The sequence below is a fragment of the Oryx dammah genome, unplaced genomic scaffold, assembly GCF_014754425.2.
Source record: "Oryx dammah isolate SB20612 unplaced genomic scaffold, SCBI_Odam_1.1 HiC_scaffold_25, whole genome shotgun sequence".
NCBI classification, from domain to species: domain Eukaryota; kingdom Metazoa; phylum Chordata; class Mammalia; order Artiodactyla; family Bovidae; genus Oryx; species Oryx dammah.
In genome coordinates, this window is record NW_024070209.1 from 11,112,339 (window position 1) to 11,126,720 (window position 14,382).

The window sequence follows — 14,382 nt, forward strand, 5'->3', positions numbered from 1 at the left end:
TCCTGCCCCTTTCTAGTCCATATGAGTCCCAGAGGTAACCTCTGTTCTGACTTCTGTCCTCATCAGTTTAGTCTGTTCTCCATGTGTATGGAATCCAACAGTATGCACTCTAGTCTGGCTTCTGTCATGCAGCATGATATTAAATGGCTTCATCCATGTTCCATGTACCAACCGTTCCTTCTTATTGCTGGGTAACATCCCATTATGAATATAACACGATTTATCCATTCTACTAGTGATGGGCACTTCAGTTATGTCCAGGTTGTTACTATTATAAATAAAACTAATGCCTTCTCCCCTCCCCCTTAGAGAATTATCATTCTTTCTCACTCTCATACATGCACAGCCCTCACGCAGGTACTGGAGCAGGCCAGTCTCCTCTGGGAGGTCTGGCCATTGGTCTCTCCTTGCCCCTCTCTTTTGGGCACGTGTTTTCTGGGGAAGTCAGTTTCGTCAAGGGTGGCGGATACAGGTTGGAGATGGGGAGGGATACCACCCTACTAAGGCTTGCTCCCCTCTCTTCTAGCCTCCTTGCCCCTGGCTGCCAGCGCCCTGAGCCTGCCTGACCCCTCAGGGGGGCTCGCCCGCGTCCCCCCATGAGCGCGCCCGGCTGACCTCCAGGGCGGCCGCGGTGGAGCCCGGGCGCCACGGGGGCAGCGGGGCCATGGCCTCGCTGGACCTGCCCTACCGCTGCCCGCGCTGCGGGGAGCACAAGCGCTTCCGGAGCCTGTCGTCGCTGCGCGCGCACCTGGAGTACAGCCACACGTACGAGACGCTCTACATTCTCTCCAAGACCAACAGCATCTGCGACGGCGCCGCGGCGGCCTTTCCGCTGGCGCCCGAGCCCGCCGCCCTGCTGGCCGTGCCGGGCGCCCGGCGCGAGGTCTTCGAGAGCACGTCCTTTCAGGGCAAGGAGCAGGCGGTCGGGCAGTCGTCCGCGGCGCCACACCTGCTGCACCACCATCACCACCACGCGCCCCTCGCCCACTTTCCCGGCGACCTGGTGCCGGCCGGCCTGCCTTGCGAGGAGCTGGCGGAGCCGGGCCTCGTGCCCGCCGCGCGCTACGCGCTCCGCGAGATCGAGATCCCGCTGGGGGAGCTGTTCGCCCGCAAGTCCGTGGCCTCCTCGGCGTGCTCGACGCCGCCGCCCGGGCCTGGCCCCGGCCCCTGCCCCGGGCCCGCGTCCGCCTCGCCCGCGTCTCCCTCGCCCGCCGACGTGGCTTACGAAGAGGGCCTGGCCCGCCTCAAGATCCGGGCGCTGGAGAAGCTGGAGGTGGACCGACGGCTGGAGCGGCTGAGCGAGGAGGTGGAGCAGAAGATCGCAGGCCAGGTGGGCCGGCTGCAGGCCGAGCTGGAGCGAAAGGCAGCGGAGCTGGAGACTGCGCGGCAGGAGAGCGCGCGGCTGGGGCGTGAGAAAGAGGAGCTGGAGGAGCGCGCCTCCGAGCTCTCGCGCCAGGTGGACGTGAGTGTGGAGCTGCTGGCCTCGCTCAAGCAGGACCTGGTGCACAAAGAACAGGAGCTGAGCCGCAAGCAGCAGTGAGTGGCCCATGGGGCCCCGTGGGTGGGTGTGTCCACAAACGTACCAGAGTCGGTGATGGCATCACTGTGTTCCCGCCACCATCGTGAGTGTGGCTGTGTGTGCGGCCGAATTACGCGGGCTCTGTGGCCACCGGCATGTAATGGTGGTGCGCGTGGGGCCAAGAGTGCATGAAGGTGTGTGTTTAGGACTCTGAGACCATGGCAGTGTGACCGCGTTCATGTGTAAGAATCTCTTTCTCGGCCATCTCCTTGCTCCTTGACAAGGCTGTTTGCTGATTGTAACATCAGACTCTTCTCTTCTGCCAACCCAAAGACAAGGCTCAATTCTCTCCTTTCCCTTTCCCTCCTCAGGTTTTTTCCTATCTATTGTATCATTCTTTTCTCTCCTCCTCAGAGAAAAACTTGAAAATATTGTTTCTACTTGTCTTCGATTTCTTTCCCCACTTTCTCTCTTGAACCCACTCTGATCAGGCATCCACCTCCATCTTTATCCTCCATGTCATCAATGACCTTCATGTTACAAAGGCCAACTCATCTTGTTATTTGGCCCCTTGGCAGCCATTTGACACAGCTGATCCTTGAAACATATCTTTTAACTTGGCTTCTAAAGACACTCTCCTGGAATTTCCATCTCTCTCTATTGGCTTCCTCTCAGCCTTTGCTGGGCTTCTCCTCATTCCTCTGGTCTTCAATCGTGATAAGCCCCATGGGGTCAGGGATTTTTTTTCTGCTTTGTTCACTGCTGTAGCCCCAACACCTAGAGCGGTGCCTGGCACCTAGAAGGTGCCCATTCATGTTGAATGGATGCATGAATGACTATGAATGCATGTGAGAGTAAATACTCACATGACTCTTTTAAGTATGCTGTGTGTCTGTGCAACTCCTGGAGGTTGGTGCAACCATAAGTGTGCTTTTCTGCATCTGAGAGCGTTTCTGAAAATGTGTGTGTGTGTGTGTTTGAATGTGTTGGTAGGACTGTGCCTCAGCCTGTGCGTGCCTGTGGACGAACGTTATATGAATATGTGTACATGAGTGTGTGGAGCTGGCTACTGGGCTATGTGTGGGCTTCTGGAGGGAAGAGGTGGCTGTGTGTGACTGAACATGCCTGTGAGTACTTCTGTGGGGTGCAGGGGTGTCTGCTTGTGTGCTTGGGTCTGGGTTGGTGGGGTGTGAACGTATGACTGGGGGTGTATGCTTGCATTTCTGTATGCACTGTTGTGTGGGCAGTGTTCCTGGGTGTGCTCTGCCTGTACCCATGTGACCACGAGCAGACACTGTGGCCAGCTGTGCCCTTGTCTTTCCCTACTGCTCAGGGTTTCCTCCACGGGTGGGTGGGCAGCCAGGCCAGGGCACTCAGGTAAGAGACTGCTCTGGGCCCAGGGAGGTGGTGCAGATCGACCAGTTCCTGAAGGAGACGGCGGCACGGGAGGCCAGCGCCAAGCTGAGGCTGCAGCAGTTCATCGAGGAGCTCCTCGAGCGGGCCGACCGGGCTGAGCGGCAGCTGCAGGTCATCAGCAGCAGCTGTGGCAGCACGCCCAGTGCCAGCCTGGGCCGCGGAGGTGGGGGAGCTGGTGCTGGGCCCAGTACCCGGGCCCCAGGCAGGACGGTGAGTGCCCACGTGCCTTCCCTCCTTTGCCTGCCCAGCTGACCCCTACCAGCTCGCCTCACACATGCCTGAATCTGCCTCTGATACTCCGTGCTTCCTTCTTTGGCTCTTCCCCATGAGCAGACTGCAGGCCTGAAGCAGGGGTCCAGGAATAGGGGAGCCCCTCCCTGAGGCTGTAGTGAGATACCATCCAGCAACCCCAGGCCTCAGGCAGGGGCTCCCCTCTGCCCATCTCTGCAAATGAGAGCCCAGGAGCCACAAGCCGGGGTCTGGGGTGTGTGGTGGGTACAGGGAGGGGGCTGGTGAGCCTGCTTCTCTGGGCTGTCTGTCTGTCTACTTGTCCATCTCTCCCAACTGTTTTTCTTTTTCTCTCTCTTCTCCCCCATCTCTTATCTCCATCTTGTACCCTGTTTCTCCCACTCCTTCTCATCCTCTGGCCCCCTCTGCCTCCTGCCTTTCCTTCCCTCTCTGGGGGCCCACAGCGAGAACACCACGCGGGCCCAGCCATGCCTAGCACGCATGCAGTGTCCCGGCATGGCTCCTCTCCCAGCACAGGGTAAGCCACGGGCCTGGCCCGTCCCGCACAGCCCACCTTCCCCTAGAAAGATCCACTGCTCTGCTGGCCCTTCTGGGGCTTGGCTTCTCCTCCTTCTCCATCCTCCTTGGGTCACCTCTGTCTGCCTTTCCACACTCAGAGAGGACTCTTGGACAGTAGGGTGGGTGGATTGCCCTTGGCCAGTGGTAGGTGGTATGGAGAGTTTGGGCAGGCCTAGGACCCCTTGCTCCTCACCTTCTGGTCCACCCCCCACCCCAGGGCCTCCAGTCGCATCCCAGCTGCATCTCAGAGCTCAGGTTGTTATGACAGTGACAGTCTGGAGCTGCCCCGGCCAGAAGAGGGGGCCCCCGAGGACAGCGGCCCCGGGGGCTTAGGCACGCGGGTCCAGGCTGCCAACGGCGGCCCAGAGCGGGGCCAGCCCCCTCGCAGCTCTGGACTGCGGCGCCAGGCCATCCAGAACTGGCAGCGCAGACCCCGTCGACACAGCACGGAAGGGGAGGAAGGTGACGTCTCCGACGTGGGCTCCCGAACCACCGAGTCAGAGGCTGAGGGCCCCTCGGATGTCCCCCGCCCTGGGCCTGCTATAGCTGGGCCGGTGAGCAGCTGCCGGCTCTCTGGTGAGTCCTGAGGGGGTGGGTACTGAGAGACCGGGTTTTCTGTGGTGCTGACCGCTCTCAGGGGACACAAGGCTGAGGCAGTAAATCTCCTGGGCTCCTGCACCGCCTCTCCCCTTGCCCCAGACTTCCCACATGTACAGGGCCCTGCAGGCTTAGGGCAGGAGCTGCTGGGACACGGGGATCCATTCATGTGACATTCATAGGAGAGGAGTTGAGAGTTCAAAGTGAAGCTGGGGGCCAGTGGGGCAAGCCCTCTCCCATATCCATACAAGGCCACATGCGTCTGTGGGTGGGTCCGAGGGCAGAAAGCTCAGGTCAGGGTGCACAGCTGTGCCTGGTGACTGCTCTGGGCAACCTCACCTGCCTTCTGTTCACAGACGCACTGCTTCTATCCAAACCCTTTCCCTCCTCCAATCTTGACTCAGTCGCCTCCTCTAGGGGATGACATTGGACAGTGTCATGATATAAGACCTTAAAAAGAAAGTTCACTTGAGGAAGGGCCACCTTTTTCTAATTTGCAAAATTAGGGAGGGGGATAATGCAAAAGAGGGGGAAGCAGAGGCCCTTTGTCCCTCCTCCCCAGTTTCTGGTCCCCCAGCATGGTTCTGTTATGCCCATTCCTCCTGCAGTTCCTGCCCTACCCCAGCTCCCCACCTATATACCCCCCCACTGACCCCTGACCCTCTGGTATTGTGCAGCCCGCCCCGAGGGAGGCGGTGGGCGGGGTCGGCGAGCTGAGAGGGGAAGCCCCTCCCGCTCCAATGAGGTCATCAGCCCGGAGATCCTCAAGATGCGAGCTGCCCTGTTCTGCATCTTCACCTACCTGGACACGCGCACTCTGCTACACGCCGCCGAGGTCTGCCGGGACTGGCGCTTTGTGGCCCGCCACCCTGCCGTCTGGACGCGGGTGCTGCTTGAGAACGCCCGCGTCTGTTCCAAGGTGCCTGACCCTCTCTGCCGTCCTGCTCTCCCACTCACCCTTGCTGTGACCCTATCTTTTCCCTGACAGAGTCTAGCCCTGCAAGGTCTGGCTGGTCCTTGCAACCCTTACCACACCCCAGCTTCAACCTGGCTCCCCGACATGTTTTGAGGCCTCCCATCCTGGGGCTGGTCCATCTCCTGCCAACCAGACTCACATCCCATTATGCCCAGATAACTCCTCTCTCCCTGCAGTTCCTGGCAATGCTGGCTCAGTGGTGCACCCAGGCCCACTCGCTGACACTGCAGAACCTGAAGCCTCGGCAGCGGGGCAAGAAGGAGAGCAAAGAGGAGTATGCCCGGAGTACCCGGTGAGGCCATGGGGTGGGAGTGGGGGGACCGCTCCTGGGCTGCGGACCCAGAGTGATGTCAGGGTGCTTCCCAGAGGAGAATCTGGCTGCAGACAGTGCCCTGACTTCTTGGCTGTCCCCAGGGGCTGCCTGGAGGCAGGCCTGGAGTCTCTGCTGAAGGCAGCGGGGGGAAACCTGTTGATCCTGCGCATCTCCCACTGCCCCAACATCCTCACTGACCGTTCGCTGTGGCTGGCTAGCTGCTACTGCCGCGCCCTGCAGGCTGTCACCTACAGGTGGGTCCCCACTGCTGGAGGCGAGGGATCGGCCAGAGGGATCCCTGAGCTCTGCATACGCATACCTTCCCCCTCCCCCCAGGGCTCTGGGGCAGAAGGACCCAAGAGCTCTGCGACCCAAAGGAAAGGAGCAGAGGCCTCCAGAGTAGGTGGCCCCAGCTTTTGTCTTTTCAACAGAAGCGCCACAGACCCAGTGGGCCATGAGGTCATCTGGGCCCTGGGCGCAGGCTGCAGAGAGATCGTCTCCCTCCAGGTGGCGCCACTTCACCCCTGGTGAGCTGAGGCCGCGGTGGGGATGGGCAGGGCTGGGCCGGAAGTTGGGGTGAGGACCCAGCAGATCTGGGCCCATTCCATGTGCTGTTTGGGGTGAGAGATTCACATTCATCAGTCTGTCTTTAGGCTTCAGAATCAGGCGCGGGATCATGGCCTGGCTTGCAGGCAGTGTAACTTTGGGCTACCCGGTCGTGCCTTAGTCTCTCAACTGCAGAGTGAAAGTGGTATCAAGGATCTGTGGATCTTATTAAGCCTGTAGCTGGCTCAGATGAGATGTGTGCCTAAAGGCTGCAGAGCCCACAGAGTGTTCAGAAACGCTGGCCTGAGATAGCCAGCTTTGTTTGACATGTGAAAGGCAGTTAGGGAGGTCAGCGTATAATACACAAAAGAGCTGGTTTTCAGAGAATCCAGGGTATGAAATCATTCATCGCTCTACTTAGAATTCTCAAACTACCAGGCTTTTTCACTCCCTGCTCGTGCCCTGCAGGACTCTCTCTTCATGACCCCGCCTCTCGGATCCCCAGTATCCCATCACTAACACTCAGGATTTGTCACTGCTCCCCTGTCTCCATTCCTCTTGAATCTGGTCCTAGCCCCTATCTAGTCAATTTTACAATAATTTCTCTATGTTTCAGTTTACACCAGACTCATGTTTCTTGGGGCAAAGGCTGTGAATGTCCGTTTCTGTGCCCCTGGTACCGAGTGCGTGGCAGCAGCTGGGGATTGTTAAGTGATGAAGTGTTCAGGGAAGTAGCAGGTTTGCTGTGAGTGGTGGGCAGGGCCCAACGAGCACTGAGTGTGGAAAGGAAGGCTGGGCCAAGGTCAGGTCTTGCCTAAGAGATTTAGGTTTTTGCATTTTATCAGGAAAGCACTAGGAAGCCATTGGGGGACTATAGATCTTAACAAATGGGATTACATCAGACCGGTAATGTTCTCTGTCTTCCCCTACACTGCGTGCCTCTTGGAGGCAGGGTCCATGTCTATATGTCACCACTATGTCCCTAGTGAGCGAGTGAAAGTCGCTCAGTCATGTCCGACTCTCTGCGACCCCATGGACTGACTATACAGTCCATGGAATTCTCCAGGCCAGAATACTGGAGTGGGTAGCCGTTCCCTTCTCCAGGGGGTCTTCCCAACCCACAGATCGAACCCAGGTCTCCCACATTGCAGGTGAATTCTGGCCCAGCTCTGTTGTTCTTAGTCATGGCAGGACTTGAGAAGCATTTTGTTGAATGACTGAGAAAACGTGGGAATGAGTGGCCCTCGGCAGCCACTGGATGAACTGGCAGGGAGACTAGTTACATAATCAGATGAATGTTGATTGTGGTCTGAGCTGTGGATTGAAGAGTTGTTGAGGAATCAGAATCTGCAGGTCTTGGCAGGAAGTGAAGGAGGAGGAGTCAGGGAAGATCCCAGGTTTCTGACTTGAACAGTTGGGTGGGTGGTGGGGCCCTCGCCTTGTGGGGCGGGTCCTGACCGAGGAGCGGGCTTAGGATAGCATGCAGCCAGGGGCTCCCTGACAACCCTCCCTCCACCCCATTCTCCAGCCAGCAGCCTATGCGATTCAGTAACCGCTGCCTACAGATGATCGGTCGCTGTTGGCCCCACCTCCGGGCTCTGGGGGTCGGGGGTGCCGGCTGTGGGGTGCAGGGCCTGGCATCACTCGGTGAGTCTCTCCATGGGACTGGTGTGGGGGTAATGGGAAGCAGGCGTGGGTGCATCACTGAAATCCTAGCGGGGCTCGGGCAATGGCGTGGGTGGCGGCAGGAAGTGACCTGGGTGTTTGTCAGCAGGTCCTCCCCTCTCCTTCCTTCTTCCTAGCGAGAAACTGCATGCGGCTGCAGGTGCTGGAGTTGGACCATGTGTCGGAGATCACCCAGGAGGTGGCGGCTGAGGTCTGCCGGGAAGGCCTGAAGGGCCTGGAGATGCTGGTGCTCACAGCCACCCCCGTAACCCCCAAGGCCCTGCTGCATTTCAACAGTGAGTGATAGGGAACAGAGGTGGGATGCCACTGTCAACTCTTACCACGTCTTGTCAGCAGGTAGCGTAGCCAACTCCCTCTTGCTCCTGGTCAGCAAACACCAACACTGGGGTCAGGTTGACCAGGGTTCTAGCCCTGGCTTTGCCACCGGTGCCTTCTGAGGCCAGGGTGGCCTTGAAGGCCTGCCAGCATCTGACCCAAATGGTTTAGTTCAGCCAAATGGACATGCGTTGCCTTGTGCTCTTTCCATGCTGGAGACATGGGCTGTTCAGTATCATCCACCATCTACCCCCACGTGAGCCTCCAGCCAAGGGCAAGGGCTGAACACATGGGTTCTGGAGCTTACTGACCTATGTGTCCATTCTGTCTTTACTGCTTATTAGCTATGTGACTTTGGGCAAGTTACTGTACTTCTCTTGAGTCTGTATCCCCATCTTTTAAGTGGAATTCTAAGCTGAATGGGCAGGAAGATTAATGAGATAATGTGTGTTAGCCCCCCAGGACAATTCTCAGGGTGAAGCCTTCAGCACGCCTCTGCTGGCCCCTACCTCCCTCCAGCCCCCACTCCCTCCCTGTGATTCCTCCACCTTCATTAAGGATGCAGGTGCCCAGCTTGAGCTGCACACACCCAAGTGAGTCCCTCATCAGGGACCATTTGGCCCCTGGCAGGACCCCATATCCTGAGCACTGCAGGTTCCTTGACTTGCTTCTCATTGCCAGGATTTTCTTCTTCCCTCCCCTTCAATCTCATGGCCCTGCCCTGGGCTGACCATCAGAACTAACTGCTTGGCCTCCAAAATCTTAACTTCTAGAATCCTCTCAGCCTCCTGACCTTCTTGCTCCTCCTGCCCTGACTTCATGGCAACATCCAGTCCCTTAAGCCCTCTGCTCCCAACTAATCTGCCCCCTGCCTCCACTCCTCCAGTGCTCTGGCTGGCCGAGACCCAGCAACTGCACCTCAGCTACTCTGTTCCTGTAATTCATCTCCACATGCCCAGACCATAGCACAACGGTCCCCTCTGCCAGCGAAGTTGCTGGAACCAACCCCTGCACAGCTGGCTATCATCCACTCGTCCTCCCAGAGTCCACCACAACCTGTGCTCTGGGACCTCACGCTCTTTCTCTCCTTGCCCAGGGGAGCTGGGGGCAGCATGGATCTGCTCCCAATGCCTAGCACACAGCTGTCTCTCAGCGTGTTCTGATTTCATTAATTGATAAGAGGAGAGAAGAGAGGTCTCTTGCCCAGGTCAGACGTGGGCCCCACCTCACTTACCTTTTCTTAGGCATCTGCCGGAACCTCAAGTCCATTGTGGTTCAGATTGGGATTGCCGATTATTTCAAAGAGCCTAGCAGTCCTGAGGCCCAGAAGCTGTTTGAGGACATGATAACAAAGCTCCAGGTGAGCAGCTGGCTCTGATCAAGACCCCCAGGGCACCCCCGCGGCTGGGACTGGTGACCTGGGTGTTTGAAGGGAGGGCTCCGCCTGTCTGCCCCAAGGGGAACTAACTCAGGTTTGGTCCGCAGGCCCTACGGCGGAGGCCCGGCTTCTCTAAGATCCTGCACATCAAGGTGGAAGGCTGCTAACCCGGGTTGGGGGCGGCAGGGCCCCTGCCAGCCCCACGCCAGCCACGCTCTTTGGACCTCCAGAGGGACCCTGACCTGGACTAGACTTTTGGAGGCTTGGTGTTATCCCTGGTTTCTGGGAGAGGGGTTGTCACTCTCCTGTCCTCCTGCTGGGACAGTGGGACGCAGGCCTGACCCTGAGCGCTGCCTCTCCAGGGCAGGGGCTGGGACAGCTGTCCCCCACCTCCACCCCACCCCCATCCGGAGCAGCCCTCTAGGCACAGCCAGCGAAGAGCTGAGTCTCCACCAGCACTTGGTGTCATCGCCCTGAGGATCTGCACTAACCACCAGTGGCTCCTTGGCTGCTCAGGCTGTTGGGGCCGGCCTCCCCTTTCTGAGGCCCAGCCTCCTGGTCTGGAGCCTCTGTCAGGCCCCAGACCAGAGGGGTTGCTCCAACAGACAGCTCAGACTTGGCCCAGAGGCTCTTCTCTTCCCCCTGCTCAGTCCCAGCCCTCTGCAGGGCATCCCCTTCAGGCAGCCTGCCAGGGCTCTGGGTCCATATTCTCCAGGGATAACCCTAGGGGTCTTGGGGATGTGGTCAGCTGAAAGTGGGAAGTAGGGGGTTCAGTGAGGTAGTGGGGTCGGCTTCGAAGGGCAAGACATCTATTCAGAGCTTCTCCCCGAGACATCCAGGCCGCGCCTCCCAAGGGTGGATATTGCCAGGGTGAGAAAACTTCGAGTTTTTACTGCTATAGAAGAGACAAGACTCCTCCCAGCCACCACATATCCCATGACACACCAGAACTAAATTCAGAGCTATGAGGCACATGTTTCTATACCTTCCACCAATCCCAAGCCTCTGGAGGGGCCAGGTCCCAGCTCTGGGAAATGCTGTCAGCAGTGAGAAGCGGTTCCTGTCCTCAAAGAGTATACTTCTAATCTGGGTGCTTGGACAGAAATCTGATGGCCTTTGGGTCCCCAAGGTCATGTGAGAGGGAATCACTTGGCTGCCCTCTGCTGGGGCCTGGAGGAGGCCGGAAGGGAGGTGGTTTAGTTTGCTTCCTTGTCCGGCTACCTTGCTGGAAGATGTGGCCTTGGTGGGGAGCCACACCCTTGGGGCCCAGAAGGAGGAGCCCCAACATCAGACTTGTCCCCCTGCTTCAGTCTCCACTGGTCCATGGGCTGGGGGCTGTGTTGGGGGGTGTTCTGCCTGGGGCAATGCTGGGGCCTGAACCAGGATCACTGGCTTAGAGTGCAAATGGAGGCTCTCACTGACCCTTGCATGGTTCCCAAAGGGTCAGGTCCTGGCCCTATGGCTCTAAAGACTCAGGTCTCCCAAGTTCCTCCTCTTAGCCCTCCCACAGTGGCACAAAGGCCGTGGGTCCTGCCAACCTCCATTTGGAAAGTTCTTTCAAACATTAGTCTGGATCCATCTTAGGGTTTCCTTCTCTCTTGCTATAAGATGGGCTCTCAGCCCTAAACATTAGGTTCTGGCTGAGGCCGGGCTCCTCTAGTTTCCCAGTCCTTTCCGGGAATCCAACTTTTCTGCCGCAACCTGGCATCAGGACGTCAAGACCCACCCTGGGTTTCCCTGCAAAAGGCCTCCAGAGCTGGGACCCTCACAGGCTCAGAGGTGTATCCAGCTCTCCTGGCTCCCCACACAGCTATGTCTTGCTCTTTTTGTTGTTTTCTTCCTGTGACTTGTTCTGGCCCTACCCTTTGAAGACTCCAAATACCAAGGGTGGCATGTCGGTATCTCCATCTAGTCCTGCACGAAGCCTTGGCTGTGTGGCATGCCCACCCCAGAACAACTGGTTCTGTTGGCTCTGACCTCCCAGTTCTGTCCCCAGGAGTCATGAAGGAGAAGCACAACTTTCCTCTGTTCTGGGACCGGAAGGGAGCTGGCGGTCCACTTGGCCTGGCTGCCCTGGGTGTGTCTGTTCTGCTTTACTAGCTGCACCCGCCATAGCCCCTGCTCCCTGCAACCCTAGGACCAGAGGCGTTGCCCTCACTGTGTCGCCTGGACAGAGCACAAAGGGGTGCCTGGCTTGGCCTGAGCCTGTCCTATTGAGGGGCTTTTTCTGTCCCAGGAAGCCTCCATCCCTGAATACAAGGCTTTGGGCAATCTCCCTGGGAAGATGCCTGGTGGAATGCCTGCCATCAGTTCTGGGAAAAGTGAGGGTGCACGGGCAGCGAGCTCAAGTGAGAGAAAGGTGGTGCTGAAAGGCCTGGTGGTTGTTAAGTCCCTTCTGATCAGCAGCGCTGAGTATCACCAGCACAGGGGCCAGCCGGGTGAACAGGACGCCCCTCACCTGTTGGTGGGAAGTTTTCCTCTCCGTGAGTTGGGCTGTTTCTAGAAACCCACCAAGTCCCCCATCCTTTGTTTTCCAGCTGAGTGTGGGGGAAGCATAGTGCATAGGTCCAAGCCCCTGCCTAGATGGGTCACAGCGTGTCCCACTGCACACCTGGGACTGATAGGCTTGTGTGCCCTAGCCTGGATGTCTGCCCAGAGAAGCTGCGTGTGCAGGCTTCCACAGGTCCTTACCAGCTTGGTGGTAGTTTTGCCTCTCCTCGGAGGGATGAGCCCTGAGTCGGGGGCACCTCATCTTTCACTCACCCCACCCAAAGGGGAGCCCTCTTCCATATCTCGCATCTGATGAGATGCACAACAGAGGAGTATCTGGGCGAGCAAACCAAGGCAGGCCCTGCTCCAGGGGACCCAGCCTGTGTAGAGGGCCCTTGGGTGATGGCCACTCGGTGTCCTTACCACCTCCTGCCAGCCCAGCGCCTGGGAGACTTGGGGTGTTTGTCCTGAGGACATCGTGCTTCATTCAGGCTGCCTCCCCACAGCACTGGCGGAGAACAACGGAGATGATGTATCTGGGTCCCTGAGGGAGACAAAGTGGGCTGCCCAGAACCATGGCTTTTACAGGCCAGGGGGACCACCCCGGGACCAAGGCAGAGTGGAGTTTGAGCCAGTCCTTCAAGAATTGCTGGGGTGGGGCTGGGGGAGGGAAGGCAGCCTCCTTCCCAAGTCCTGCTGCTGCAAGGCTTGACTCCATGCTTTGTCTCTGGGTTCTGCATGGCCCCTGGCCCTGGGCTCTGGTCCTCTGGGCTGTGGGTGGGGAGCCGCCCACACCTGGTCCCTCTTGGGTGCTAAGCTGAAGATCTTTCCAGAGTGACTACTGGTGCCAAAGACCCAATTCCTGGTGGGCTTGGGGTGAAAACAAGCTGGGGACTGGGTACAGGGCCCAGCACCTGGAAGAGTTAACTCATGCTTTAGGATCTGTCCCAACCCATCAGTCCCTGAGGATGGAACTTCCCTTCCCCAGGGGCCTGGCACTTCTCCCTACTGGTGGCTGTGCTCTCTCACCCAGCCTTTTCCCAGGCCCCGTTTCTGTATATACTGCTGTGTAACGTGTGTGTGTGTGTATATATATTTATTCCTGGACAAGTGTGTTCATCTGCAGCCTTGCCTGAGGATAAGGTTTAGTTAGGATTGGATGAAGATCAGAATACCAGGGCCAACTAAGGCAACCAGCTCCTAGTCTGACCCCAACCCCTTGGGACCCTGGCCAGTCCCAAGACTGCCCCGACAATCAGGCAGGCTTCCCCGCTGCAAGTCCAAGCCTTGCCTGCCACTGCTGGCAGGGGCCCAGGCCTCAGCTCTGCCCTGGCAAGGTCCTAGCGCTCATGGTCAGGCTTGCCTTGTGGCTGGTGCCAGTAGGCCTGGCTCACGTAACCCTGCTGGCGGGGACCTCCACAGCTGGCCCCCACGCCATGCCTTCCCTGAACAGCCAGGTGCAGTGGGCCTGAGCTGAGAGGGGAGCTTTCCTCACCCCAAACACATCAGGCAGAGGGGTGGACAGCAAGTTTTGGTTTTGTTTCTGAAGTGGTGCCTGTACCTCCAGCCCCCAGGGGGCCTCCCCTGGCCCCACTTTTCTGCCCCACCCAGGCACCACCATCCCAGCACTTTGCTCCACATTGCCCATAGATGCCCTTTGCTGAATGTACCCGAGCGTATGTATTTAAAAGGACTCCAATGGGCATCTGAATTTGTGGCTTTGTATCCAATAAAAGATGGTGAAACTGGAATAATATCTGCCTCAGGAAAGTAAATGGTAGGTGGCCACATTTGCCACCAAACCTTCCTGTAGCTGAAATGTACTGAGTTATCAAGGAGGTGGACGATCTCAATGGCATCAGTGAGGCAAACTGAAGTATGAAGACCTGTCTCAGGACGGTAGACATTGCTGGAGGAAGACCATGCAGGTTACTGCCCCCGCCAGAGCTTTCAGTGTCTGCAGGTAAAGAGCCTTGAGGGGTCATTTCTGACTCTCAGCCAGAAGCCATCTTTAAGGGCAAGCCCAGTGGAACAGCACACACCTGCCCATCGCCTCACTGGCTTGGGCACCAGAGAGGGCTCCGGCCAGCCAATCTGACTTTGGCCTGATGGAGGCCAAGTTTCCCATCATGGTCTGGCTCAACATTCCATTTTACAAAATGGGGTTGCCCCCACTGATTTGATTTCTCAGGTCTTTAAATGAAAATCAGAAAACAGGTGGTTTAGGCTTAAAACTGTGTAGCTCTAACATCAAACAAGTAGGTGAAAACATCCCCACAACTCTGAGCCAGCTATTATCACACAGGTAAAACAACTGGAAAAAATTTAAAGACCATCAA

The 14,382-nt window shown here is 57.7% G+C and overlaps 1 protein-coding gene across 1 annotated transcript; it reads left to right on the forward strand.

The window, feature by feature from the left end:
• Positions 1-664: 664 nt before the first annotated feature.
• Positions 665-13,794, forward strand: FBXO41 (F-box protein 41). Its single transcript, XM_040223923.1, has 12 exons — positions 665-1,536; positions 2,920-3,145; positions 3,628-3,701; positions 3,960-4,318; positions 5,017-5,258; positions 5,492-5,607; positions 5,730-5,882; positions 6,060-6,155; positions 7,703-7,821; positions 7,977-8,135; positions 9,420-9,535; positions 9,661-13,794. The coding sequence occupies exons 1-12, from the start codon at positions 665-667 to the stop codon at positions 9,718-9,720; spliced, it is 2,592 nt and encodes an 863-aa protein (XP_040079857.1). The 3' UTR covers positions 9,721-13,794.
• Positions 13,795-14,382: the final 588 nt, after the last annotated feature.